The sequence below is a fragment of the Cercospora beticola genome, chromosome 1 (assembly GCF_033473495.1).
Source record: "Cercospora beticola chromosome 1, complete sequence".
Lineage (NCBI taxonomy): Eukaryota > Fungi > Ascomycota > Dothideomycetes > Mycosphaerellales > Mycosphaerellaceae > Cercospora > Cercospora beticola.
The window spans coordinates 3,189,243-3,212,440 of NC_088935.1; the positions used below are offsets into that span (position 1 = coordinate 3,189,243).

The following is a 23,198-nucleotide window of genomic DNA, read 5'->3' on the forward strand; positions in this document are numbered from 1 at the left end:
AAGTGCTCTCAGGACGAGTCAAATAGAGATACAAATTGTACAATACAATAGAGCGCCCAGCATGCTCGCTTGAACGCAGCAGATTTCACAAAACCTCGCCAATTTCTCCGACTTGAGAGCTGCACATCAACTCCTGGAGATCAACTGATTTTCTTGATCCGAGCTCTTCCAACATCAATCTTGCCTTGCACTCTCTCCACATCTTGCTCAATGACCCCCAGCATCTCATTTTGGATGGCCAACTCCTCATTGATCAGAATGCCCATGTCTTTCAGCTTCGCCACTGTCTTACCCAAGCTCATGACATCTTCATCCTGTTCTTGCATGATTTGCTTTTGCAGTTGCAACACACCCGAGTTGTCCAATTCCCTCGTTCGTTCCGTTTCTTTCATTGGACCTCCCAATACGCGCCCACTCGGTTTCGCCGCCGAGGTGCCTTTCCACAATTCTGACTTTTGCTCTGACGTGGCTGCGGCCGAGGCGTTCATTCCACCACTGCTCCCAGAGACTTTCGCAGATTGTGTGGCCATGCTCTTCAGAACACCTTCCAGTCCCTCGACTTCTTTTCTTGCAGTACCAATCAGATCTTTTCTGCGACGCAGTTCGCCATCACCGAGACGTTTGGCGCCTCCCCAGCCAGCATCGTCGCCTTTGCTTGCTGCGGCTATCGCTTTGAGACCATCTTCCAGCTGCGCGATAAAAGTGGCCGCACGCACCAGGCTTGCCTTGGCCTCAGCGGAGAGTGTATGTTGTGACTGGGCCGTCGAGGCAGATTCGCGCTGTTTCAGCTGTGAACGAGCGGTCTGGATTTGGCTCTTGAGGTCACGATGCAAGTCCAGCCATTGACTCGGGTCTGTGGCTGCTCCTCCATGAGCACTGCCCGGACGCTTCGAACCCGATGTGTTAGTTGTGATGCTGCTGGGCAGATTGAGGAATCCGCGCCAGGCAGCGCTACTCCGCCATCGAGCATCGTCTGAGGCGATGATGGCTTGCAGGTACTTCTCCAGGCCGGCACGTCGCTCCTCGGTCAAACTCGCATTGTTTACTGTGCGTCGTAGCCATGATTTGGCGGGCAAAGGTGCCGGAGGAGGCTTGCCTGCCTCGGACACGAGAGCTTCATGCAGCGCGGCGAAGTCGTTGTATCGCTTGCGGATATCGTGGCGGCGGAGAGGCAGCTGCAGCGAGACATGGTACTGCGTAAAGGGCTTGGCGTCCACCGGGGTCGCTGTCGTCGCCGTGGGAATGGAAATTGTGAGGGCCGGGGCCATGCTGGGCAGTGGAAGAGTACAGAGCGGACATGGAGTGCGCAGAGTGAGTTTACTTGCATGTGATGTGCCCACTCCAGCTTCGACTGCGACGTCATTGCCACGTGCGCGCCCATGCAAGTGGAAATAATTGTGGCTATCGCATGCATCCACAGCATCTGAACAAACGAGCACCACGCTGCCGCCATGCAGTCCATTCGCCAGATTGAGCGCCTTAATCAAACCGAGCTCGACAAGTGTATCCCGCCTAACGCGTCCTGGCACACCGACTACCGCGACACAGCCTACCTGTACATCGGAGGCCTGCCATTTGAGCTCTCCGAGGGCGACATCCTCACCATCTTCAGCCAATATGGGAACCCGGTGCACATCAACTTGGTGCGCGACAAGGACACTGGAAAATCGCGCGGCTTCTGCTTTCTCAAATACGAGGACCAACGGAGCTGCGATCTTGCTGTCGACAACTTGAGCGGCGCTGGTGTAATGGGCCGTGTGATCAGCGTCGACCACACGAGATACAAGAAGAAGGAAGGCGAGGTGGAAGGCATAGGCGACGAAGATGTCGAGGATGCAGATGATACCGACAGAGAGGGCGACGACCGACGGAAGCGGAGGAAGACTGAGGAGAGCGAGAGTGAAGAGGAGCGGCCTCTGATCAAAGAGGAAATCGAATTGCAGAAGCTACTAAGAGAACACGACGATGATGACCCCATGAAAGAGTACCTTGTCCAGGCAAAACGAGAGGAGGTAGCCGAGGCTCTCAAGGCTGTCGTAAAACAGAAGGGAGAAAATCGAGGCCACGACCGACACCGCAAACACAGCAGACATCACCACCATCGGTCATCACGGCGAGGCGACGAGTCAGATGATGGCGATAGAGAAAGGCGCAGACACGAACACCGTTCTCGACGAGATCGCCAGCGTGATTCAAACAGATCTCGACATGAGTCGCCGCCCAGAGATGAGTCCAGCACTCACTCTCGTTCGCGGCGTCATGCGGATCGTGACGCACTGCGTCGCTCTACGAGGGACGATTCTCTTTCTGACGCGGATTCACGGAGGCGAAGGAGACGCGACGCATCGAGGGATAGAAGAGGGAAGGAACGCTCTCCATAAAAGCTCGCAGGTTCTCCCACGATGCACAAAGAAAGGTATGCAGAGCACAACAGGCCCTAATATCATGAACAGCGGAGCCTTGACTTGCCAAACTCACGTGGCTCTCTTGACCAAGACTACTACAGTTTCATGCTCATCTCATACGATATGCGAGCCTTCGTCCTCCGTAAAAGTGCTGGTGGTTTGAGTTATGCACAAAATTGTACTGGGAGGTGATAGCAGCCTTATCACGTTCCTGGCCGATGCCCTCTCCGCTCAGGTAGAAGGGCTTCGAACTGTGCCAGGATCCAGGTGCACTCCGCCACGCAGCCAAGTTTCCAATATTCCACAATCAAACTCCAACGTGGCCCTGGTCGTCTTCCATGAGGTCGAGACCTTCATGTCCATCGTCTGCGATCCCCTGGCTTCGCCCTTTGCGGCGTGTGGAAACCCGTATATGCTCGTCTTGTCTCTTGCCACTCGGCGGCTGAATGGTCAGCTTGCTCTCCATCTGACTAGCCACTTCTTCTTCCAGATCATCGTCAGCGAGTCCAGTGCTGTACGAGCTTTCGCGGAACTCGTCAGGCATCTGTTCATTTATCTTGGTGCTAGGAGGCATAGCATCGCCAAAAGTCCAAGGTCGCTGGTCGTTGCCATGTCCTCTTTGCTGAAAGCTAGTGAATGCGGGGCATGCCCTGTATTGGCTATATTCCATCTCATCGAATGCGTAGATTCCGATCTGGGATCCAACGTGGAATGGGCAATAGGGCGCATTCGTCTCCACATCGTTGGTCGAGGCCCAACCACGAGGCGCTGTCATAGTGCTAGCGCGACGGTCGCTTGCAACTGGAGAGCTTGCCTGTCGCAGACTCCAGAAGCCGTGCGGCCCTTGCCCAGTGCATGACAAGTCTGCACCTTTCGCAGCCGAATATTCTGGCTTGGACGCTATCGGGGGAAGTGGAAAGGCTTTGTGGGCATGTCTCTCGTGTTTGAGATTTGTGACCACTTGGGATCCCTTTCGTCGGGTGACGCGCTGCACAGGATGGACGTGTAAGGTGCCACCGCAGACAATCGCCACAGAAGTTGCACTGTTGCGTTTGATCCATTTGACTGATTTCGCAGAGAGTGGCGTCTGCAACGCCTTCGTGTGCCTGATCTTGTTGTCATCAGCATGCCAGTAATCACTGCTAGCGCCTTTAGCAGCAGTCAGGCCTTGGCTTAGGCCTCGTGCCACGGCTCGAGATCCAGCATTGCCAGCTGCTGCAGTAGCTTCGCGGAAGCCGGCGAATGTGGTGGGAAGTCCAAAAGCCGATGCTGGACTGGTCGTTCGTATGGAGTTAACCTGTGTGCTGACAGTCTGTGACCATGACTTGATGCTTCCCAAAAATCCCGAGCTGGGAGGCGACAGCCCGGTAGACAAGCTGACCGTGGCATCAGCTTTCTCGGCGGCGTTGGTCGTAGTCGGTGCGGTTCGCTTGCGCTTGCGGCTTTGCGGCCGCGAAGGCACTTCATGAAGATGTATAGTACCATGATTGGTAAGCATGGCTACGGCATCATCGTCTCTACTCCAGGCACAGCTCAACAGAGTCGACGGGCTGTTACGAGCGACCCGGAGCAGTTGGGTAATGCTTGGACAGGTGCTGGCTTCCTCGCCCGAGCTGTCGAGACGTCTCGGCGACCCATGCGCAACCTGGCCCAAATCCCATATCATGGAAACCTCGCCTTTGCGACTAGAGGTCAATAATCGAGTGCCAGTGGACGAAAGTGAGACAAAATTACAGCCGTCCAGTAGCGCGAACGTTGACATAGGCACGGGCATGTACTTTGGTTTTTGTGTTTCCCAGACCAAAAGGTTATCCAAATCGATGAGACTTACGAGCGCTGGCTCTTTCGCTGTGCGGAGATCGTTCGTTGGCGCTTTTGTGGGTGGAAATTCTTCTTGTTGAGGTCCGCGATCGTGATTGGCACGTAAGCCTGGAGGTGAGGGCTGGGTCAGCTCCTTCCAGCCCTGGCGGCCCATCTCGAAGCCCTTCTGCGAGACCTTGACCAGACCCTGTGCTGCTTGGCGCCCAAGTCGCCCCCATGCGCCCTCAACATCGGTACTTACCACCTCGCAGGTGATTGGCGGGGGCGGAGGAGCCGCATGTGTTGACAGGCCAGGTGGACTTGAATTCGCATCACTTATTAAGGGGGAACCGCCCAGCGAGATTGTCGATGACAGCGCTGGAGGTACAATCGTGAGCCAACGAGAGCTCAAGCTGTAGATAGCTTTTTGGGGCTCTTCCGGCGACTCTGTGACGCTAATGCCACTTTCATTACTAGGACTAGGCCGACCAGATACCGGTTTCTGGATTGCCGTCCAGAATTTCCCTATGCAGCGAAATTCGGGCTGCTGTATCAGCTCGGTCATTAACGATGTGAAGACTAGAACCTCGCCACTCTTGCCAGAGGATACTGTTATGTACGGCCCTTGTGCGTCGACTTCGAAATCCCCAGCAGATCGAGGAAGGGGTATGCCTGGGCCAATTCCAGGTTGCCCCGCGGCGACTGGTGCACTAGCATGAAGTGTAGCAAGATGCCGCTGCAACTCCAACGAATATACATCAACCGTCGTCTGAAGCCGCAATGCCGCATCGTGATCCGGATACCCTTCGCTGCCAGAGTCGTGGCGAACATCGAGCATTGGTCCGTGAATCACAACGGCAACAAGTGGACGGAGGTCGATGATCGGATCAGACCGCTCGACATGAGGCAGAATTTTGGCGCCAATAACAGCACCTCGCAAGCCTTCAATGCGACCAACGAGCTCCAGTTTATTCGGTAGGATTCTAAAGACTTCAAGTGCTCCATCACTCCCTACCAGCAGCGCCTCCTTTGACTTTTGCGCACATGTGTCATTGCCGGCGTCAGCAAATGAGTCCAAGCGACAACAATAACCATCTGCTCCCGCCACTCGTCCAGACTCTTGCTTTTGACCGAGCCCTAGACCAAGATCTGGGAGGCCAAAGAAGTGAGCTTGTGGCAAATGAGGCTGTGGTGCTTCGACAAAGCGAGGTCGCTGAGCTGGTTGTGCCATGAATGACTCGCGGCGCGACTGTGTCGAAGCCGGACCACCCACTGTATTGAAGCCCACCTGGCTCTCTGCACGATCTCTGACATGTTGAGGCGGTGTTGGTCGGTTCGAGTGAAGTGGTATAGAGGCTGGTCTGGCAGGCACTGGGTGAGGCGACCGAACAGCAGGAGACGTCTCAGGCGCAGGCTTCGCAGCTGGTTCTCGCGTCACGGACGCCACCGTTCCTTCTGGCCCGCTGAAGTCGTCCTCCACATCAACCAGAGGTGGCGGCTCTGGTGGCCTCGCCTCCGCTGGCTGAATTCTGACGCCGTCGGTGGGCGGGGATGGTGTTATCGACTTGGGATATGGAGCTGAGTCATCGCCCTCGTCACCGATGGGCTGAGTTTTGGCATTTTTCTTGCCCTTCTTCTTCCTCTTGCTGGCTTTGGGGGGCGATGCACTGAGCCCCCACGCCTCCTCGGTGTCTAGAGCAGAGGACTCCGCTGCAGTCGTTGTAGCGGGTAGTGGGCGAGGCTCGTCGAGGTTGTTATCGAGGTCGGGCACAAGGTCTTCGGCGGGTGGCATCCAGCCTGACGACGCCTCGTTTAGGTCCGCCGAGACGAGCGGTCGGTCGTGCAGCTGGTGAGGCTTCAGGAGCCGGCGTGCAAGGATGCGTGGGTAGGGCGACGATGCGGTCTACGCCAGGCACTCTCCTCGATCGCGATAGCTATTGCGTGCAGTACAGCCACGATTCTCCGCTGTCAGACAGGGACCGGGTGGAACGTGTGGGCGCGACAGGAGCGGATGCAGCAATAGCGAAGGTGACGATCGTGGTGGAGAGGCTTCGGCGGTGCGAGCGCTGTTTCTTTGTTGGATGCGATCCGTGTTCGGTCTGCTGTGCGTGTGTTGCCCTGGCCGAGGCTGCACTGCGTTCTATGATCGTGTTGCGCTCTCGATTCGTGTGAGAGCAATCGTGAGGGTCGTAGTGGTGGAGGTCAGTGTTGTTGTTATCGCCGTCGTAGTCAACGGCAGCACGCGGGGTGAGAGGAGAGGTGCGCCCCACCGATCGGATCGGCTTCGCGCGTCCGTGACCAGGTCATGCGCATGTGACACGTTAGGACTACCGTTATGCTACCATGTTCCAAACGTCATCATCATTGTCTTGCACGGGACCAATCTACTCGTGTTGTGATGATTCAGAGCTGATCTCAGCATTTGAAGCGCTGTGCTAGCTGCCTACTTGATTGAACGACGCGCCGATGTGACTTCCATGCAAAACGCCTTCAAGCACTTTCGATTTGCTCGCACAAATTTCATAAGAAGTACTTTCCATGTCTCTTCATGTCTCGCTCATTTCCACATTAACGTGCTCCTGGAGGCCTGTATGCGCCACCAGTGCGTTGAGACGGCGGCTTGTACGCACCACCTGCTGGAGCGGGAGGGGTGTCTCCTCTCGGAGTCTCTCCCTGCCGTCGAGAAGCCCACCGGTCGCCCGCAGGCTCGCGCTCACCCTCCGCAGGGCGAGGTCGCGGTTGCCATCGCTCAGTCTTGGGTTCAGCGGCGGGTGATGCAGAATCGGAGCCGGGAGCTTTGCCACGTAGGGCGGGCGGAATGTAGCCACTCCGCTTTGGCTGAGTCGCCTCCGCAGGCGCACGCTCTTCGGCCGGGGCAGCAGTCTCGCTCGCAGGCGCGCCTCCTTGTGCGGTCTTCATCGCCTCACGCTCGCGCCATGAAGGCTTGTTGCCAGCAAGCGCCAGGCGGGGAGGGCCTGAGGACGCGATCGGCTCAGGGCCAGGCTCAGCACGGCGCTCGAATGTCCTAGAAGCAGCGCCAGCACCGGCAGCAGCACCACCTTGCTTGCGCTCAAGGCGTCTACGCTCTGCTTCCTCCTCACGCTCCATTTGCTTCTTGGCCGCCTCTGCACGCTCCTGGCGACGTCTCTCTGCGTCCGCCTTGGCCTCGGCGTCTTTGATTCTCTTTTCTTCAGCGGCACGAGCAGCTTCTTCTTCTTCGATGCGTGCACGTTCCTCCTCCTCACGTCGAGCGCGCTCCTCTTCCTCTGCTCGGCGTTTCGCGTTGGCTCTGGCCTCACGAACCTCACGTCGTCTCTTGTCCATGGCAGCATTGAGCTCGCGTTCTGCGGCCTTACGGCGCTTCTCAAAGTCTGCATGACGTTGTTCGGTGATGGTGCGCTTGAATCCCTCGTATGGTCCAACGAGTCTGCTCAAACGATGCTTCAGTGCCACTTCCTGCTTGTGCTTCTCCTGCGCCGCTTCCAAGGTTTCATTCTTGCTGTCTTCCCAGGCCTTATAATCGTGCTCGCGTTGCTTGGCGTAGTCGTCAGCAAGGTGCTTGATCTCTTCTTTCCTGTATGCGCGCTCCAAGTGGTCGATCCGCTTGCCAGCGATGCGCACTTTGTCGCCGATCTCGTTCTTCTCCCGTTCCAGTGCCTGCAACTTGAGCATGCGAATCTTACCAGTATCGAGGTTGTCGATATCGAGTTCAGAAATGTCCACGCCCTTCACCCCCTTCTTCAGTTCCTGAAGTTGCTTCTCAGCCTCCTCACGCTGCACCTTCTTCCGCTCGGCCTGAAGTCGGCGCTCTTCACGCTCTCTCGTCTCTTGTGCTAGACGCTCGGTCTCGGCAGCCTGCAGTTCCTGCTGGCGAGCTCTACGCTTCTGCTCCTCCTCTCTCTGTCTCGCAAGTTGCACGTTCGCGGCAGTCTCCTTCTTCTTTTGAATGATCTCTCGGCGCGCAAGGAGATCGGCGTGCTCTTTTTCAGCGCCCGCTTCAGCTCGCTTGAGCGCTGCGAGACGCGACTTTTGGCGGTCCTCGTTGAACGAGGGGTCCACGTACTGTGCGGCAATATAGAGTGCCTTGGAGAGTCGGGACAGTTGCGATCGAACAATCTCTGCAGGCGTGCTCTGCAATCGCTGTACGGAGCTTGCATCGGCTTCAGCAGATCCAGCACCAGAGCCCGGATGCATGGCCTTCGCCGACGAGAACACATCAGAGTCGAAGGTCAGGATGCCGGTGGAGTGATCGATTCGGATGGAAAGATCCCCCTTCTTGCAGCCGTTCATGATGAACTTCTCGATGGTAGCAGCAGATACTTGGAATGGATCTGGGAAGCGTGCAAGAGCCAGGACATCTTCCAGTTTGACATCGGTATAGACTTGAGAAAGCTGCTGGAAGAGGCGTGTGAGGATGACCTGCTGTAGCGGGAGGACGTATCGCTTCATCTCTTCATCGGCGCCGATCTGCGACAGAATTGGGGAAACTTTCTCGCAAATTGACTTAGGGTGAAAGTCAGTCTCCAAGATGTTGTACAGATCTCGGATCTCGGGGCGGGCGCGTTGCAAAATGTCCTTGTTCAATGCATCCTTGAACAGAATCGCACGCGAGGGCGGCGAGTTCATACCCAGAAGATTGGTCAAGCGGACATTCTTCGTGTTTCGAGCGGCGTCGACATCGATCAGCGCACCTCGAGAGCGTGAAGTGCTGATGACAGGGATGGAGAGCGCAGAAAGCAGCACGAAAGAAGCAGCCTTTGAAAGGTCGGTGTCAGAAATGTTGCTGGGATTGTCCTTCTTTGCCGCGCCAGCTGCCACTTGCCTCGCAGACAAGTTGAGCAGGTTGTAATAGCGGCTCCATGATGCAGCGTGGAAGAGGTAGTTCTCGCTGACCAGGAAAATGCGAGTGAGCTTCTCGTAATAGTTCGCCATCATGGAGTTCTTTGGCTGTCGCTTGGACAAGCTGAGGAGAGTGTGGATGTCTTCCACGCTCTTGAATGCCTCCTGCCACAGTTCAAGTTCTACCGCAACGTTGAGCTGCATGAATCGAGTATCGAGATGACGCTGAAGTGTTTCTGGATCGCTCAGGTTGATAGCATGCACCTGCTGGGAATACTTGGCCGCGTTCTGCAGATGGTTGCGAAGAAGTTCACAGAGACGACGGAACTCTGTCTTCCTCGTGTACTTTTGACAGAATTGAAAGGCCTGGTGAGCGGTGGTCTGGTACATGACTTCAAGTCGAGCATTGTTCTTGAAGATGTCCAGGACTGTGCGGTAAGTCTCCCAAAGGAACTTCAACCATGGGGTCACTATAGCACGATCGGTGCGGTCCTTGGAATGCTCGCCCGATACAGTAGACAGCAGGATGGACTCTGGGGTTTCCATGGCCTCCAAGTCGGTGACATTGGCCAACGTGCTGTCCGCCGCCTCGCCATCGCCAGACGCGGCGCCCTGCGCTGAGACCTCATCCGCCTTCGCTTGGGCTTCCGTCACTCTCTTCTCGGCCAGCTCGATAAAGTGTCGGAACACGAGCTCAATGGTGGCAACATTTGTATTCTGGCTGGTGTTCTTGTAGTTGTACAGACCATCCTTGGCCGACTTGCCTTTTCGCAGCTCGACACACAGCTCAACAAACAGGAGCATTACCGGCTCCAGCGCGGCAATGGTGCTGTTTCGAGTCCGCTTCGAGGTGACATGTTCGTGGAGGATGGACAGGGCGGCCTGCTTCTGGTCGACGCCGATGAGTTCCTGGGCGCGCTTGAGGACGTTCTCCGGCCTCGTGTGCGGCGGAGGCGGCATGGTGGGCGACCTCGGTGGGATATCCGATCACAGGCACTGTGATCAGATGGCAGCTGTGTGCGGTGACAGCTTTCGTCGCGGTGCGAAGACGTGGTCGATCGTAGGACGCTGATGCAATCAAGTTTCTGCTTTCAGAACGAGGTGCGGCTCTTGGCACGCGCGCACGTGATCGGCGACGCTATGACCGCGAACGATCAGTGGTCACTGGTCACCACACAAACACCCACTTGCCATGCGTGCAAGCATGTCCCGTCTGCGGAGTGCCAGCGGCACGGTATCCCAGACAGACGGCCAGCGTACAGTATAGAGTCATGGGCACCTTGCTCGCTGAGCGTCTGCCTCGCGATCACGGTGTCGACGCAGGCGTGGGCCAGAAGTGGTGGTGGTTTGTCTCGGCTCGCTAGCGACTTCTAGTGCACGGTGTGGTCGATTTAGCTGCGCAGTGCTGCTGCCAGAGCTGCGACCCCCATGGCAGTGGCAGCGGAGACGGCCTGTGTGTATCTAAGACCAACATATATCGCTGTCTGCAGGCAACCAACGTCTCGTCGTCGTCGCCCGCCACGGACGCTGCGTGACACATGCGAGCGCCGCGTCTCATTATCCCAAGAGTTTGTGGCCTGCGGCACCGAGCTCATTCTAATAACCTGCAGGGGAGGGTGAAGAGCGCTGAAACCGCAGACAGCCGCGCCGCCGTGCTGTCGTCGCCCACTATTCCTACCCAACACCGCTGCTCGTGCTCCGCGACCAGCGACGTCCGCACCGCCCGCTGCTGTGCTCGCTGCCTTCCACGTGTCGCCTCCCGTCGCTCTTTACCGCCCATCCGTCGCGACCGCAACCCAGGCCCGGCCCCAAGCGCAGCAGCACCCGCAGCAGCAGCAGCAGCTAGGAAAAGCACGAGAAGCTTTGCAGGTTGCACAAACCAGACTTCATCGACGAGAATACACGCTGATTGCGCGCAGCTGTCGCAAGCTGTCGGAATCAGCCTGCACCACCTATTCCGAGCACCTCACCGTCCTCTGACCGCTGCGCGCTCGCCGCCCCGGCGCATTGAGCACACGCGACCCACGCACGCCGGGCACAGCCTACATAACGCGCATCGCGCCGCACGATTGAGCTATCGCTGTCGCCGCTCCCGCCCACTTCGAGCACCATTGACTCCGACGAGCGCCCCTCCTGTGCATCACTGGCCGTGCCCTGCACCGCCGCTTCCAGCATATCATAATGTCCGCCCCTTACGAAATCCGCACGAATGACAACGGCAAGACGAAGAAGCAGTCCATGGCCGAACTCAAGCTGCGGCGTCTCACGGAGCTCAATCAGAGATTACAAGAAGATCTGAATCGTAGGCGGATACCTGTATCGGAAGCTGCCATGGAGTACGTGTCCACCGCTTGGGGCCGGTTCATTGACACATGCTGACACTTACTGTAGTCTGATTGCCTTCACGGACAAAGAGCCCAAGGTACACACGCACTGAGCTTGCTGCTTGCGACATACTAACATTCTGCAGGACTTTATGGTGCCTAGTCGCTGGGGCACCATCGACAAACGTGAAGACCCCTACGCTCCTCAACAATCGAACGGCTGTTGTTCAGTAATGTAGCCGCCCGCCAGATACCCTTTCTATACCTCGGTCTTTCGATTGGCGTTTCAGCGGTTCAATATGTTAGGGGGAGTCGCTATCCTCGATGGCTCATGAGGAATCTATTTTGCTACAACTAAAAGCACGAGGTGGTGGACAGATATGGGCCATGCACACGTGTAGAATGAGGCAGTTGTACCATATTGTGCGGCCCTGCCCTTTCCGCCCATATTTCAGGCATGGGAAACGATTATGCTGGCTTCTCGCGAAATCAGTTCCAAACACTCGACTTCTCTTCGCCTGGCTTAAACTTGTGTACACGCGACCGTCGTCCATTGTCAAGGACCAGAACATCACCCTAGGATCCTGAAAGATAAACCTGACCTGCTGAAGCCAGAAGTCCGTGTGGCATATGGACGCGGCTACGCGGTTGTTATGGCCGGTAGATCCAGAGTAAAATCCCACGTCTGGCCAGCGTAGTAAACATGAAATTCTGTCTTCTGCGCGCCAATATGCACGACTGCCATGGTGAGATTCTGTATTTCGAGAGAGACAACCAGTAGTATGTTGTGACCCGCCTTCGAGCTGTGAGACCCACCAAACTCAGGAGCAAGCAGAAAAAGATGTGCGATCAACTTCCAGATTGGCCGTCTCGGAGAGTTGAGGAATAAGGCAGGTGTAGTGTGGCCGTAGACGCAAAGCATAGAGACGACGGGCGAATCAGAGTTGTCAAATGGCGCGGCGAAATGCGCTCTTCGCGGGGTCGCCCGCGCAAAAAGATTGTACGTTGTGGCATCCCACGTCCTTAGGGAAGGAGAGGGTTGGATCGCAGCACAACTTGAGGTTGCCTTCGACAGTGGAACTCATCATGATATCCTCCGCCGCTCCGCTCGATGAGCGTAATGCATTGACCGCGTGACCAGTGTGCTCAATGCAAAGGGTGGGAACTGGCAGGCTAGACAGCGAACAGGCCAACAGAAAGTGCAAGAGTCCGCTTCTCTGATTAGGGTCGGCTCTCGCGCTGCCACCACGGCTGCGGACCACTCCAAGACTAACTAAACCATCTTCCCACTCGCTTCCCAGGAGCCCTCTAACAACACGGCGGCTCTTCACTATCCAGCGCGACGCAGCGACCACAATCACAGGCCAGCACGATCGTTCTGCTCGTCCGGAGCGCTGGTGAAAAAACCCAGTTCGTGCACATGCCCCACGCTCTTTGCGATCGGCGCAGGCGCACAGAGCAGCGCTCAGGACCACCTCGACCTCACTTCGTTTCCCGACGACGACCCCGGCTCTCCGCCGCGACGACGCGCACCGCGCACGCTCGTGCCAGCGCATCCAGCGACTCCAGCGACCCCGCGTCTGAGTGGTGCCGGCGGTGGCGGGGTAGCCACCATGGATGCGTCGGCCGAACAATGGTCGCGCTCGGTTGACGAGATCGATCCGTTGACGCTGAATGCCAGCATGGACGATCTGGGAAACCTGTTTGAGTTCGGCGACATCGATCTGAACAACCTGCCAAACATAGATACCTCCGCGTCCTACGATGAGCATATGCAACACACGAACACTCATCCGAGCACACCGTTCAGCGAGCTCAATGAACCGCACACCCTTCCAGGTGGAAATGCGCAGGACTTTGCAGGACAACAGCGCTTCGGGCCCTCTGCAAGCGCGGAACAGGCGCAGCGACACCTGCAGTCGTCACAGTTTCCTTCGGACGTAGCATTCCAACAAACGATGCAGCAGCACGATTTCCATCCCAGCCAGTCCTTTCAGTTTCAAGCCATGCCCGGCTACTCCATGCATCAGCAAATACCCCCGACGCCTAACAGCTATGAGATGCACGGAGAACCAGGACGTTTCCTCCAGTCGCAATTAGACTCGCAGCAGCGTGCCTTGCTCGAGCAGAAATATCATCTCCGGAAAGAGGACGCGGTGCGTTCGCAGCTCGCCGAGAGGATTACGCGCAGACTGACTCTGAATCAGATCGCATTCACGCCTATGGTTTCTCCTGCAGGCACACCACAGTACAATGCCCAGCCTGAATTTACCATTCCGGGCGCCTATTTCTCCCCTTTGACCTCGCCGATGCTGCATGCACAGACTTCGCAGCAGGCTCAGTCACAGTCCCTGCAGCATGGCTACTATACCAATCCCAGCACCGCTCCCAGCTCCAACGCGACATCTCCATTGAATGCATCTGTAGATGTGGACATGCTGGCAGATGAGGCTGAGAGTACTGAAGCCCCAACCAGGAAGTCAACACGACGGAAAGTACCAACTCCACGAAGCGCAGGTCCACTTGCCCGAGTCAAACAAAGTCCTATTCAAAAAGCCATCAAGCGCAAATCTGGTACCATACTTTCGTCGTTGCCGCCCTCTCGTGAGGCGGATGTGAATCTCGAGGTGCAACGATCAAAAAGCACCCAGCCTACATCTACCGGCCTGTCAATACCGCGTAGCGACAGCTCCGCAACTGGCAGCATAAGCCCGGAACCACTCAGTGAGGCTCTGATGGGACCGCCACCACGGCCATCCTCCAGCCGGACGAATTCCCCTGCCATTCGAGCTCAGCATTCGAACGGAGTCGCAAACTCGATGGGGGCTGCCGCAACGCCCAAATCTTTGTTGTCGATGGGCCGCGGCGCAGCAACTCGTTCTGAACCCAAATCACACCAAACCGCGGGTGACGCCGAGTTGGAGGATCTCCAATTACCTGCTGCGGCAGATCAAAGCGTTGACGGACCGCCACAGACCCAAGTGACCACGGTTTCGAATGATGACACGCCGCGACTCTCAGCTCGCAAAACACCGAAACTCGGGCCTACGAGCACTCCTTCGTCTGCTAGACTTGCATCGGCGGCTCTGAGCCCAGCCATCGTCGGCTCTCCGATGACTGCTTCCACGCCCGGTGCCCTTTTGAAAGAGCGCAAAGAGTCAAAGTCAAGTAGAGGAGGCAAAAAGCGAGGCAGCATCAGTGGCGGCGGTTCGAATTTGGTGTCTCCCGCGTTGCGGCCCCGGATAAGTCCCAGCATCAAGCCGTTATTACCTGAAGGCGCCGCTTTGCATTCTCCCACCCACGCTCTTCTCCTGGCATCAAAATCCAACTATCAAAATCTTCTCGAGGGCAACCAATTACCAGGCGTGAATTACCCAGAGTCCTTGTCCACGGGCCTCACGTCGAAGAGGACATCTCATAAAGTAGCTGAACAAGGCAGGAGAAACCGTATTAATGAGGCACTCAAGGAGATGCAGTCACTGCTTCCCAAGGGCAAAGAAAATAACACGAGAGACGGCAGTCCTGAGGTCAACGCAGAAGACTCCAAAGAATCGAAGGAGGATGCTCTTGCAAAGAGCAATAGCAGCAAGGCGGCTACGGTGGAATCTGCGAACGAGTACATCCGCAAATTGCAAAGGGAAAATGCAGCTTTACTGATCCTCAAGAAGGAAAACGAAGAGATGAAAAAGAGACTGCAGGCAGCACAAAACGGATCAGGATCTGGCAGCGAGAACTCTGACGACAAGTCTCCTGGCGAAAGCGTAGAGGCTACATCTTGAGCCCCTGCATCAGCACAGGAATAGCACACTGCAGGGTGTCGTGAGAGCAATCTAAACTGGGGAGGCGAATGTTGTTTATCTGGCCGAATATCAGCGAATGGCGTTTTGGGGGTATCAGAGGTCGTGTTGATCGACCGATAGAGGAGCGGCTATTTGTACATTCAGCGGTTCGTGCATTGATATCACGGGGCTCTGGCGAACGCCGTATTGATATACACGGCAAAGGGTATGTATTTGGCGGTGGATCAGCTAGCTCTAGCGGCACCTTGTCTCGTCAAGCTGGCGAGATCAACACGTGTGTAATAAGTGATGTGCCCAAAGGCCTCCCTGGGATAAATCAGTACACAAACCACCTGTCCATGCTGTGAAGCCCTGCAAATGTCCAGAGCGGGCCATACAGCGATTGGACTCACCAAAACTGTGCGAGACGATCGTGTGAGATCATGATCAGCTGGCTGGGAATGTAATGATCTGATGACAGTCAGCAACTGAGCTCCTGAACTAACCGGGCAGACTGACCCTCTCGAAATCCTCGGCTTGCTACATGGCCTGCGGCACGAACCACACGAGCGCCTCTGAAGGTGTTTTCGTCTGCAACCCTCAGAAAGCCGCCGTGTCCGATGTCAGGCGCGATGAAGCTATACTGCGAGCGCGGCACGTTCGGATCTCCTGTCAATTTGATCGCTTCGAGACGTCCGGATGGTACATCGTCATAATCTTGTGACCGCACGTACGGGAATGCGTTGGATACTGTGTCGGTACTCTGGAAAGTATCAGTTTCAGCATCGCGGACTTCGACCTCGGGATCTGGCTGCTCGTTGGCATGAGCGTGCAGTCCATCGTCTTCATCTCCGTCTTCTTCTTCCTCTTCTTCTTCTTCGTCGTCGTCGAAAACGGTGGCAGCTGCTGCGAGATTGAGAGGTCCACCACGAAACCATTCCCGCATCCAATCCATCCCACTTGGTAATGGTCTAGCGTGTTCTTCATCGGGCTGAGTGACGAGGAGAAACTCGCAACCGTGTGTACTGTAATCACCGACAAAGATCCCCTGCCAAGGCTTATCCGATGTTGGGATGTAGCATTCCGGCACCAGCGAACTGTAAGTGGTGATGTCTTTTGGTCCTGGACCAAACTCCATATTGTCTTGATAGAGATGTTCGATAAATGGCATACCAATCCCTAGTGCCGCCGCAATTCTACTTGCGGCGCCGAACGAATGTGAAGTGCGACCGTGATATTCTGCCCATTTTTTCAGCCTGAAGTTGTTCTGACTCACTTCAGAAAAGGTTCCTGGTGCGTGGCCTGCAGATTTGAACCCATCACTACTTGCATTGCGGGCACGGCTGGCAGCAGGGATTCTCAAGGGTGGCCAGACAGCTGTTGTGTCTGAGATAGCTCCAGCTGGAAGTGCGCGACACAGCGTCAACGCACTATGCAGTCCCGATTGTGCAAAGGTTTCCATAGTAGTTTCCTTGCCATAATCTACTCGACCGCAGCCGACTAGACTACCATTGACTGAGCCTTCTTCTCTGGTACTGGCAATGTCCAGCTTGAGTACCGGCTGATTCATATCCAGGCATACAACTGGGTTAAAGCTATGAATGAGGACGTCTCTATCCATTTCCCAGAAGCTCACCTGATCCATGGACCTAGCTACAACCGCGACGACCTGGTGAGCAACGATCGAACCCAAGGAAGAATCATAGCGGGCGAGGATCAGCTTGCCAGTCGGTTCTGTATCTCCAAACCAGATCCGATTTGTGGCCAGGAACCAGTAGGGGAACAGCGAGACATACAGGTCTCGGAAGGATCGCATTGGGGTTGGCTCAGGAACAGTTTCGGCGGCAGCTTCGTTGACTATGGGATTCCATAATATGTCGTCGTAACTTGTGATGGCCAACCTGCGGCACGTTTGCGCTGCCTGCGCCAGCTCGAGGGGTGTCAAGAAACTGAGGATATGCAACAGGAGTTCATCGGGTAAGGTCGCAAGGGAATTGGTCTCTGTACGCTGATCGATCGAATCGTCCAGCGACGAGTCGGTCATGGCCATTGTGGTGGTGGCTGGCAAGTTGACAACACGTAGCGCGTACACACAACAGCGTGACGGCAGTGAAAGGAATGGCGAGTCGTGGCAGCGTGTGATGTGGTACTGTTGTATATGGCGGAAGGCGTGGGCAAATGTACGCTATGGACGGCAGTGACGCTTCGACTCGGACCGGCGAATCAGGCAGAAAGCAGAAAGGCAGAAAGGCATCGGATGGCCCATCTGTCACTCAATGGTTATTCGCTGAACGATGTGAGTGTCGAGCGATGCTTCACTGGAAGCAGCGGTAGGGTATGCCGCCTGTCGTCCGCTGTCCCCGCTGATGGCACACGCATGCATCGGTTTGCCGCCGGCGTCAGTTGGGAGAAACGTGAAGGCTTGGCGCTCCTGAGTCCCTGGTAGAAGTTGTGTTGCTGGCACTTGGCTGTTCCGCTATTGAACCTCACATCTGGCCAGCCGAACCACAACGTCGATTCACACTGCCGCCCACGACAACGAACACGTGAACGAGAACGCGCGCATGATACACCTCCGCTGCGCAGCTTCACAGTGTAGACTGGGGTCCTTGCGACCGCCGCGATGAGCTCACGTAGGCACAGGACCCACCACCACTTTCTCCAACCGTACGGCAGCCGCTGATTACTCTGCGCACAGTCAAGCAATTCATCCGCAATGTGCGAGCTGCCAAGACGATTGCCGACGAGCGAGCTGTAGTACAAAAAGAGAGCGCTGCCATCAGAGCCAGCTTTCGAGAAGAGAGTCATGATCCAGACCGACGGTAGGGGGAGCACAACATATTGCCAAAGCATTGGGGCTGCAATGCGAACAGAGTCTGATATAGTTGCAGGCGGAACAATGTGGCCAAGCTGCTCTATCTTTTCACATTGGGTGAGCGAACCCACTTCGGTCAAATCGAATGTCTCAAGCTTCTAGCCTCCCCGCGCTTCGCGGACAAGCGACTCGGCTACTTGGGTACGATGCTGCTGTTGGATGAGAATCAAGAGGTTTTGACGTTGGTCACGAACTCGTTGAAGAAGTATGTTCAAGGTGCGCAGGATACAAACGCTATACACCGCTGACAGGACTCAGTGATCTCAATCACAACAACCAATACATCGTCGGGCTGGCACTCTGCACGTTGGGCAACATCGCGTCGATTGAGATGTCTCGAGATTTGTTCCCAGAGGTAGAAACAATCCTTTCATCGTCGAATCCTTACATTCGGCGAAAAGCAGCCCTGTGTGCCATGCGGATATGTCGAAAAGTACCGGATCTGCAGGAACATTTCCTCGACAAGGCCAAAGTCTTGCTCAATGACCGAAATCACGGCGTTCTCTTGAGTGGTCTGACACTTGTTATCAGTCTCTGCGAGGCGGACGAGGAAGAGGGCGGCGAGCAGGGCGTTGTGGATCTCTTCAGACCGCTTACCGGCAGTCTAGTCAAGGTTCTCAAAGCCCTGTCGCAGTCCGGCTATGCACCCGAGCACGACGTGACTGGAATTACGGACCCTTTCCTCCAAGTCAAGATCCTACGACTGCTTCGTGTGCTCGGAAGAGGCGATCAGCAGACAAGCGAGCAGATCAACGACATACTTGCGCAAGTCGCAACAAACACCGAGGCGTCGAAGAACGTCGGTAACTCAATACTGTACGAGGCTGTGCTGACTATCCTGGATATCGAGGCCGATTCTGGACTTCGAGTGCTGGGTGTCAACATTTTGGGCAAGTTTTTGACGAACAGAGATAATAACATACGTTATGTCGCCCTCAACACCCTCATCAAGGTTGTTGCCATCGAGCCGAACGCAGTGCAGCGCCACCGTAACACAGTACTTGACTGTCTGCGAGATCCTGACATCAGCATACGAAGACGAGCCCTGGATCTCAGCTTTACTCTCATCAACGAGTCTAATGTCCGAGTCCTCGTTCGCGAGTTGCTCGCATTTCTGGAGGTAGCTGATAATGAGTTCAAACCCATTATGACCTCACAAATCGGCATCGCTGCAGATCGGTTCGCCCCCAACAAGCGCTGGCACGTGGACACCATGCTTAGGGTCCTGAAGCTGGCTGGCAACTACATCAAAGAACAAATTCTGGCTTCGTTTGTTCGACTGATCGCAACTACTCCAGAACTGCAGACGTATTGCGCACAGAAGTTGTACACGGCGCTCAAGGACGACATTAGTCAAGAAGGCCTCAACCTCGCTGGAGCCTGGGTCATAGGCGAATATGGTGATGCGCTGCTCCGCGGCGGGTCTTATGAGGAAGAAGAACTGGTGAAAGAGGTGAAAGAGAACGAAATCGTGGATCTCTTCTCTACGATATTGAACTCCAGCTATTCAGGCCAAATTGTCACACAGTACATCATCACCGCTGCGATCAAACTCACGACACGACTTCAAGATCCATCACAGGTCGACCGATTACGCCGATTGCTACTTAGTCGCCAAGCGGACCTTGACGTCGAAGTGCAACAACGAGCCGTGGAGTACGGGAACCTCTTCGGCTACGATCAGGTGCGAACAGGCGTTCTCGAACGCATGCCAGCGCCAGAGATCAGGGAGGAGCAACGCGTGCTCGGCGAGGCGACGAAGAAGCGGCACAGTAAGCTTCCAGCCAAGAAGAAGCCTAGTCAGATTACGGAGCAGGACATGCTGCTCGACCTCATGGGAGGCGACTCTACCTTGCCGTCTGGCGAAACAGGTTCATCGGTCAATGGGGTGCAGGCCAACAACGCAGACCTACTCGCTGACATCCTGGGCGGTGGTGACGCAAGCGCATCCACAGCAGCACATGCTCCATCTTCTGTGGCTAATGGTCAACCCAAGACACAAAGTAACATGGATTCCATCATGGACCTCTTTGGCTCACAACCGGCGGCATCTTCAGGCTCTGGCATGCCAGGCAGTTCCATGGGTGGATCGGGCAATGGCGCAGCGGCGCCATCACAACAAGCCCTTGCAGTCTACAACAAGAACGACCTGAACTTGAGTTTCAGTGTACAGCGCACAGCCCAGGCGGTGCAAGTGCTGGCCAGATTCCGGAACAACAACAGCTTTGAGAGCGTTAGCGCTTTGAATCTGCAAGCGGCTGTTCCTAAGACCCAGAAGCTTCAACTGCAAGCAATTAGCTCCTCCGAGATTGAGGGCGGCCAAGAAGCGACGCAGCAAATGCGCATTACAAGCGTGCAGGGAGTAAGTGATGCACCCAAGGTTCAACTTTTGTTCATTTGAAGCTGACTAGTCCACAGGCCCCTCCCGCGAAGCTACGACTGCGATTGAAGTTGACCTATTCTCAAGGTGGTGCAGCACCCATCACGGAGCAAGTAGATTGGTCAGAACCAGTGTAGGACAGCCCGCTGTGTGACCTCATACAACAACCTCAAATTCAGCATGTCGGCAAATTTGCACGTAGCTTCTCATCCGTGCAGTGTAGCAAAACTCGGCGTAAAAGTCGGTATCGATGCTCGGTATACTGCAACGAGCGCTGGGCCTCGTTCCGGCGGCCTACTCAATGCTGCGGGTCAACGGGCTCCTGCTACAATTCTCATGCTGCACTCTTGTCCCTCGTTTTGCCTCCCCACGCTGCCGGTGCTTCCTTCACAATCTCGCCATCTGCAACCAAAACTCCCGCACCTGTCCTGTCCTCCACTCTCTTGAAGACCTCAACCGGCACCAGACCATTTGCATTTCCCTCACTCAGTATGACCCCATTATCACTCAGCCAGAATTTGATGCCCGACTGCATCGCCTTTTGCAGATCCAGATATATCAAAATCGTACTCGAGTTCCTCATTCCTGAAATCACAGGCGCAGCTGCATCCTCAGCATTCGGCACGTCGACGACTGATTTGAAGCCTGCTGGAATTCCCGAAGCAAAATGTACGTGATTGCGAGTCATCGGTTTGAGGCCTCCTGATGCGAGGATCTTGATGTAGGCGGAATGTGTTGTGCCGTGAATTGCCTGTGAGGGCATGTTCTCTTCGGTGATGGGTTTCAGGAGCCCTTCGCTTTCCACTTTCAAGCTGTGTCCTTGATTCGCGCGGATGAGGTATTGGCTCGGGTCGTCGGGAGAAAGAGGTGATGACTGAGTACCTTCCGCGGCGTCTATCTTTGTTTTTGAGTCGTCCGAAATGGGCACCATGGTGAACCTTTGCTTGTCGTTGTCGGCTACGCAGGCTTTGAGTTCGTCGAATGTGACTTTGAGAGATTTGAGGTTGCGATTGTTGAGGACGTCTTGGACGTTGATGAATCCGCCTGAGTCGAGTTTGAGACCTTCTTTCTCTGCGCCGTGGCGGAGGAGCCAGGACATCTTTTTCGAGACTTGTACGTTGCGTGGCATAGGACCGCCTCGTCCGCCGCCACGACCACTGCGTTTTCCACCTCGTTCAGACATGGCTCGATATTTTGCAGTGTGTGCTTCTTGTGGTTGCGTGGCCCTGTGAAGGAGGGGCAGCTTCAATCGTGGAAAGGTACGTGCCAGTTTTGTTGCAGAAGGAGCACTTTGCTTAGTTAAGAAAAGAAGCAACGAGGGTGATGGGCACAGACGGTACATGAAGTGAATTCAAATGTCACCGCTTTGCCTGATTGGGGCAACGGAGCTGGCCTTGGCACCATGGAAAAAGCTGAAGTTTGAGCGTAGACTCATCCCATCAATATCGTCTTATCAAGAACACGCTTCTGCAAGAATTCATATAATAACACATCTACGGCCGTGAAGCATCAATCTGACTGAAGTAAAATCACATCATTCAAACAGCAGATCACTTTTGACCCGCGGCCTCGTTCTCATTCTTGTTCCCGCCGAACAGGCCACCCACATAGCCTCCCGCACTCTTGACATAAGAGCCGGCACCTTGCGCGCCATTCGAGACACTCTGACCTGCAGCCTTCGCATTGTTCACAACCGGATCGGTCACGCTGGAAGCGGCACCGCCATAGCTGCCATCATTGCCTTTTCCGCCTCTCTCTGCTCGATTCACGCCTTCCTTGCTCACAGCATCTCCCACTGGCTGGAGCAGTCCACCTTGCCCGACTTGACCGGAAACGAGGTTGTTGACACCGTCCTGCGAAAGTCATGTCAGCATCGCATTACTTCTACTCAATCTGACTCAATCTGACTGCGCTTGGAACTCACCTGCAAGGTGTCAACCTGGTCGATACCAGTGACCTTCGTCTTGCCGAGCGTATCTAACACTATCAGTCTCTGACTCCCCTCACCATCCAGCAGCCTGACCCACCTTTGGTAGCATAACTAGCCTTGTTATCATTGGTGAACCATCGCAGATACATATCTTCGATCCAAGGCATCCAGTTCTCCTTCTGGTGCTGGTACCCTTCCTTGATCCATTCCGTGTAAGTCTTATTGTGCTTCTTATCCTCCGGCAGAGCATCATACGTCTGTTTCTTCTGCTCCTCGGACATCTGAGACCACTGATCTGTGCCGTTGTTGGAGGCAGACTGAGCAGTATTTTGAACTGATTGTCCGGCGGATTGAGCGCCAGACTGAGCCTGCTGGCCAACGTTCTTTAATGCATCTGCCATCTTGGTGGGATTCGTCGTAGATTCTTCGTAAATTAGGTCAAGTGCTGCGGCTGGTGTCAGTTTCTGATTTCCATATCCAGCACTTCTGTGATACTGACAAGATGTTGTCACTCAGCTGATATGTCTGTTTCTACTGTCGCCTCTGTGTCGATTCTGTTCACGAACATTTATAGTGTCTCGCCCCATCGCGCCAGAACAAGTTATCGAGTTGACGCCGAGTTGGCATCAGTACGTGTTGGCGACCACGCGCGACATGCACGTACGTCACTTGGTGAAGACGTGTATGCGAACCTGGTCACATCCCTGTCGGATCTGCATCCTTGCCAGGTTTCGGATTCGGCGACGGAGGCATGTGGCTGTGCATGGTTGGAAAGACAGCAAGAACTGATGCAAGCACATGCGATGACGTTGACAGAACCGCGTGTAATGTGTAAAGCACTTTCCATTGCAACCATCTCGTACAAC

At 55.3% G+C, this 23,198-nt stretch overlaps 10 protein-coding genes across 10 annotated transcripts; 4 read left to right on the top strand and 6 right to left on the bottom strand.

Moving 5' to 3' along the window:
- Positions 1 to 140: 140 nt before the first annotated feature.
- On the bottom strand, positions 141 to 1,268 carry RHO25_001275 (uncharacterized protein; the record flags this gene model as incomplete). The annotated part of the gene is made up of 1 exon (XM_023593885.2): positions 141 to 1,268. The coding sequence occupies one exon, from the start codon at positions 1,266 to 1,268 to the stop codon at positions 141 to 143; it is 1,128 nt and encodes a 375-aa protein (XP_023458500.1).
- Positions 1,269 to 1,451: 183 nt separating this feature from the next.
- RHO25_001276 (uncharacterized protein) lies at positions 1,452 to 2,381 on the top strand (the record flags this gene model as incomplete). Its single annotated transcript, XM_023593886.2, has 1 exon — positions 1,452 to 2,381. One exon carries the CDS (start codon positions 1,452 to 1,454, stop codon positions 2,379 to 2,381), a length of 930 nt encoding a protein of 309 aa, XP_023458499.1.
- Positions 2,382 to 2,712: 331 nt separating this feature from the next.
- RHO25_001277 (uncharacterized protein) lies at positions 2,713 to 5,997 on the bottom strand (the record flags this gene model as incomplete). The annotated part of the gene is made up of 1 exon (XM_023593887.2): positions 2,713 to 5,997. One exon carries the CDS (start codon positions 5,995 to 5,997, stop codon positions 2,713 to 2,715), a length of 3,285 nt encoding a protein of 1,094 aa, XP_023458502.1.
- A 776-nt stretch (positions 5,998 to 6,773) lies between these two features.
- Positions 6,774 to 10,004, bottom strand: TIF32 (eukaryotic translation initiation factor 3 subunit A; the record flags this gene model as incomplete). The annotated part of the gene is made up of 1 exon (XM_023593888.2): positions 6,774 to 10,004. One exon carries the CDS (start codon positions 10,002 to 10,004, stop codon positions 6,774 to 6,776), a length of 3,231 nt encoding a protein of 1,076 aa, XP_023458501.1.
- A 1,221-nt stretch (positions 10,005 to 11,225) lies between these two features.
- On the top strand, positions 11,226 to 11,607 carry RHO25_001279 (uncharacterized protein; the record flags this gene model as incomplete). Its single annotated transcript, XM_023593889.2, has 3 exons — positions 11,226 to 11,380; positions 11,436 to 11,466; positions 11,515 to 11,607. The coding sequence occupies 3 exons, from the start codon at positions 11,226 to 11,228 to the stop codon at positions 11,605 to 11,607; spliced, it is 279 nt and encodes a 92-aa protein (XP_023459584.1).
- A 1,374-nt stretch (positions 11,608 to 12,981) lies between these two features.
- On the top strand, positions 12,982 to 15,147 carry RHO25_001280 (uncharacterized protein; the record flags this gene model as incomplete). Its single annotated transcript, XM_065602099.1, has 2 exons — positions 12,982 to 13,524; positions 13,576 to 15,147. 2 exons carry the CDS (start codon positions 12,982 to 12,984, stop codon positions 15,145 to 15,147), a joined length of 2,115 nt encoding a protein of 704 aa, XP_065458171.1.
- Positions 15,148 to 15,392: 245 nt separating this feature from the next.
- On the bottom strand, positions 15,393 to 17,197 carry RHO25_001281 (uncharacterized protein; the record flags this gene model as incomplete). Its single annotated transcript, XM_023593891.2, has 3 exons — positions 15,393 to 15,474; positions 15,561 to 15,618; positions 15,667 to 17,197. 3 exons carry the CDS (start codon positions 17,195 to 17,197, stop codon positions 15,393 to 15,395), a joined length of 1,671 nt encoding a protein of 556 aa, XP_023459457.1.
- Positions 17,198 to 17,770: 573 nt separating this feature from the next.
- On the top strand, positions 17,771 to 20,539 carry RHO25_001282 (uncharacterized protein; the record flags this gene model as incomplete). The annotated part of the gene is made up of 5 exons (XM_023593892.2): positions 17,771 to 17,780; positions 17,846 to 17,969; positions 18,039 to 18,227; positions 18,281 to 20,384; positions 20,441 to 20,539. The coding sequence occupies 5 exons, from the start codon at positions 17,771 to 17,773 to the stop codon at positions 20,537 to 20,539; spliced, it is 2,526 nt and encodes an 841-aa protein (XP_023459458.1).
- Positions 20,540 to 20,736: 197 nt separating this feature from the next.
- Positions 20,737 to 21,585, bottom strand: RHO25_001283 (uncharacterized protein; the record flags this gene model as incomplete). The annotated part of the gene is made up of 1 exon (XM_023593893.2): positions 20,737 to 21,585. The coding sequence occupies one exon, from the start codon at positions 21,583 to 21,585 to the stop codon at positions 20,737 to 20,739; it is 849 nt and encodes a 282-aa protein (XP_023459459.1).
- Positions 21,586 to 21,952: 367 nt separating this feature from the next.
- RHO25_001284 (uncharacterized protein) lies at positions 21,953 to 22,733 on the bottom strand (the record flags this gene model as incomplete). The annotated part of the gene is made up of 3 exons (XM_023593894.2): positions 21,953 to 22,255; positions 22,327 to 22,379; positions 22,430 to 22,733. The coding sequence occupies 3 exons, from the start codon at positions 22,731 to 22,733 to the stop codon at positions 21,953 to 21,955; spliced, it is 660 nt and encodes a 219-aa protein (XP_023459460.1).
- Positions 22,734 to 23,198: the final 465 nt, after the last annotated feature.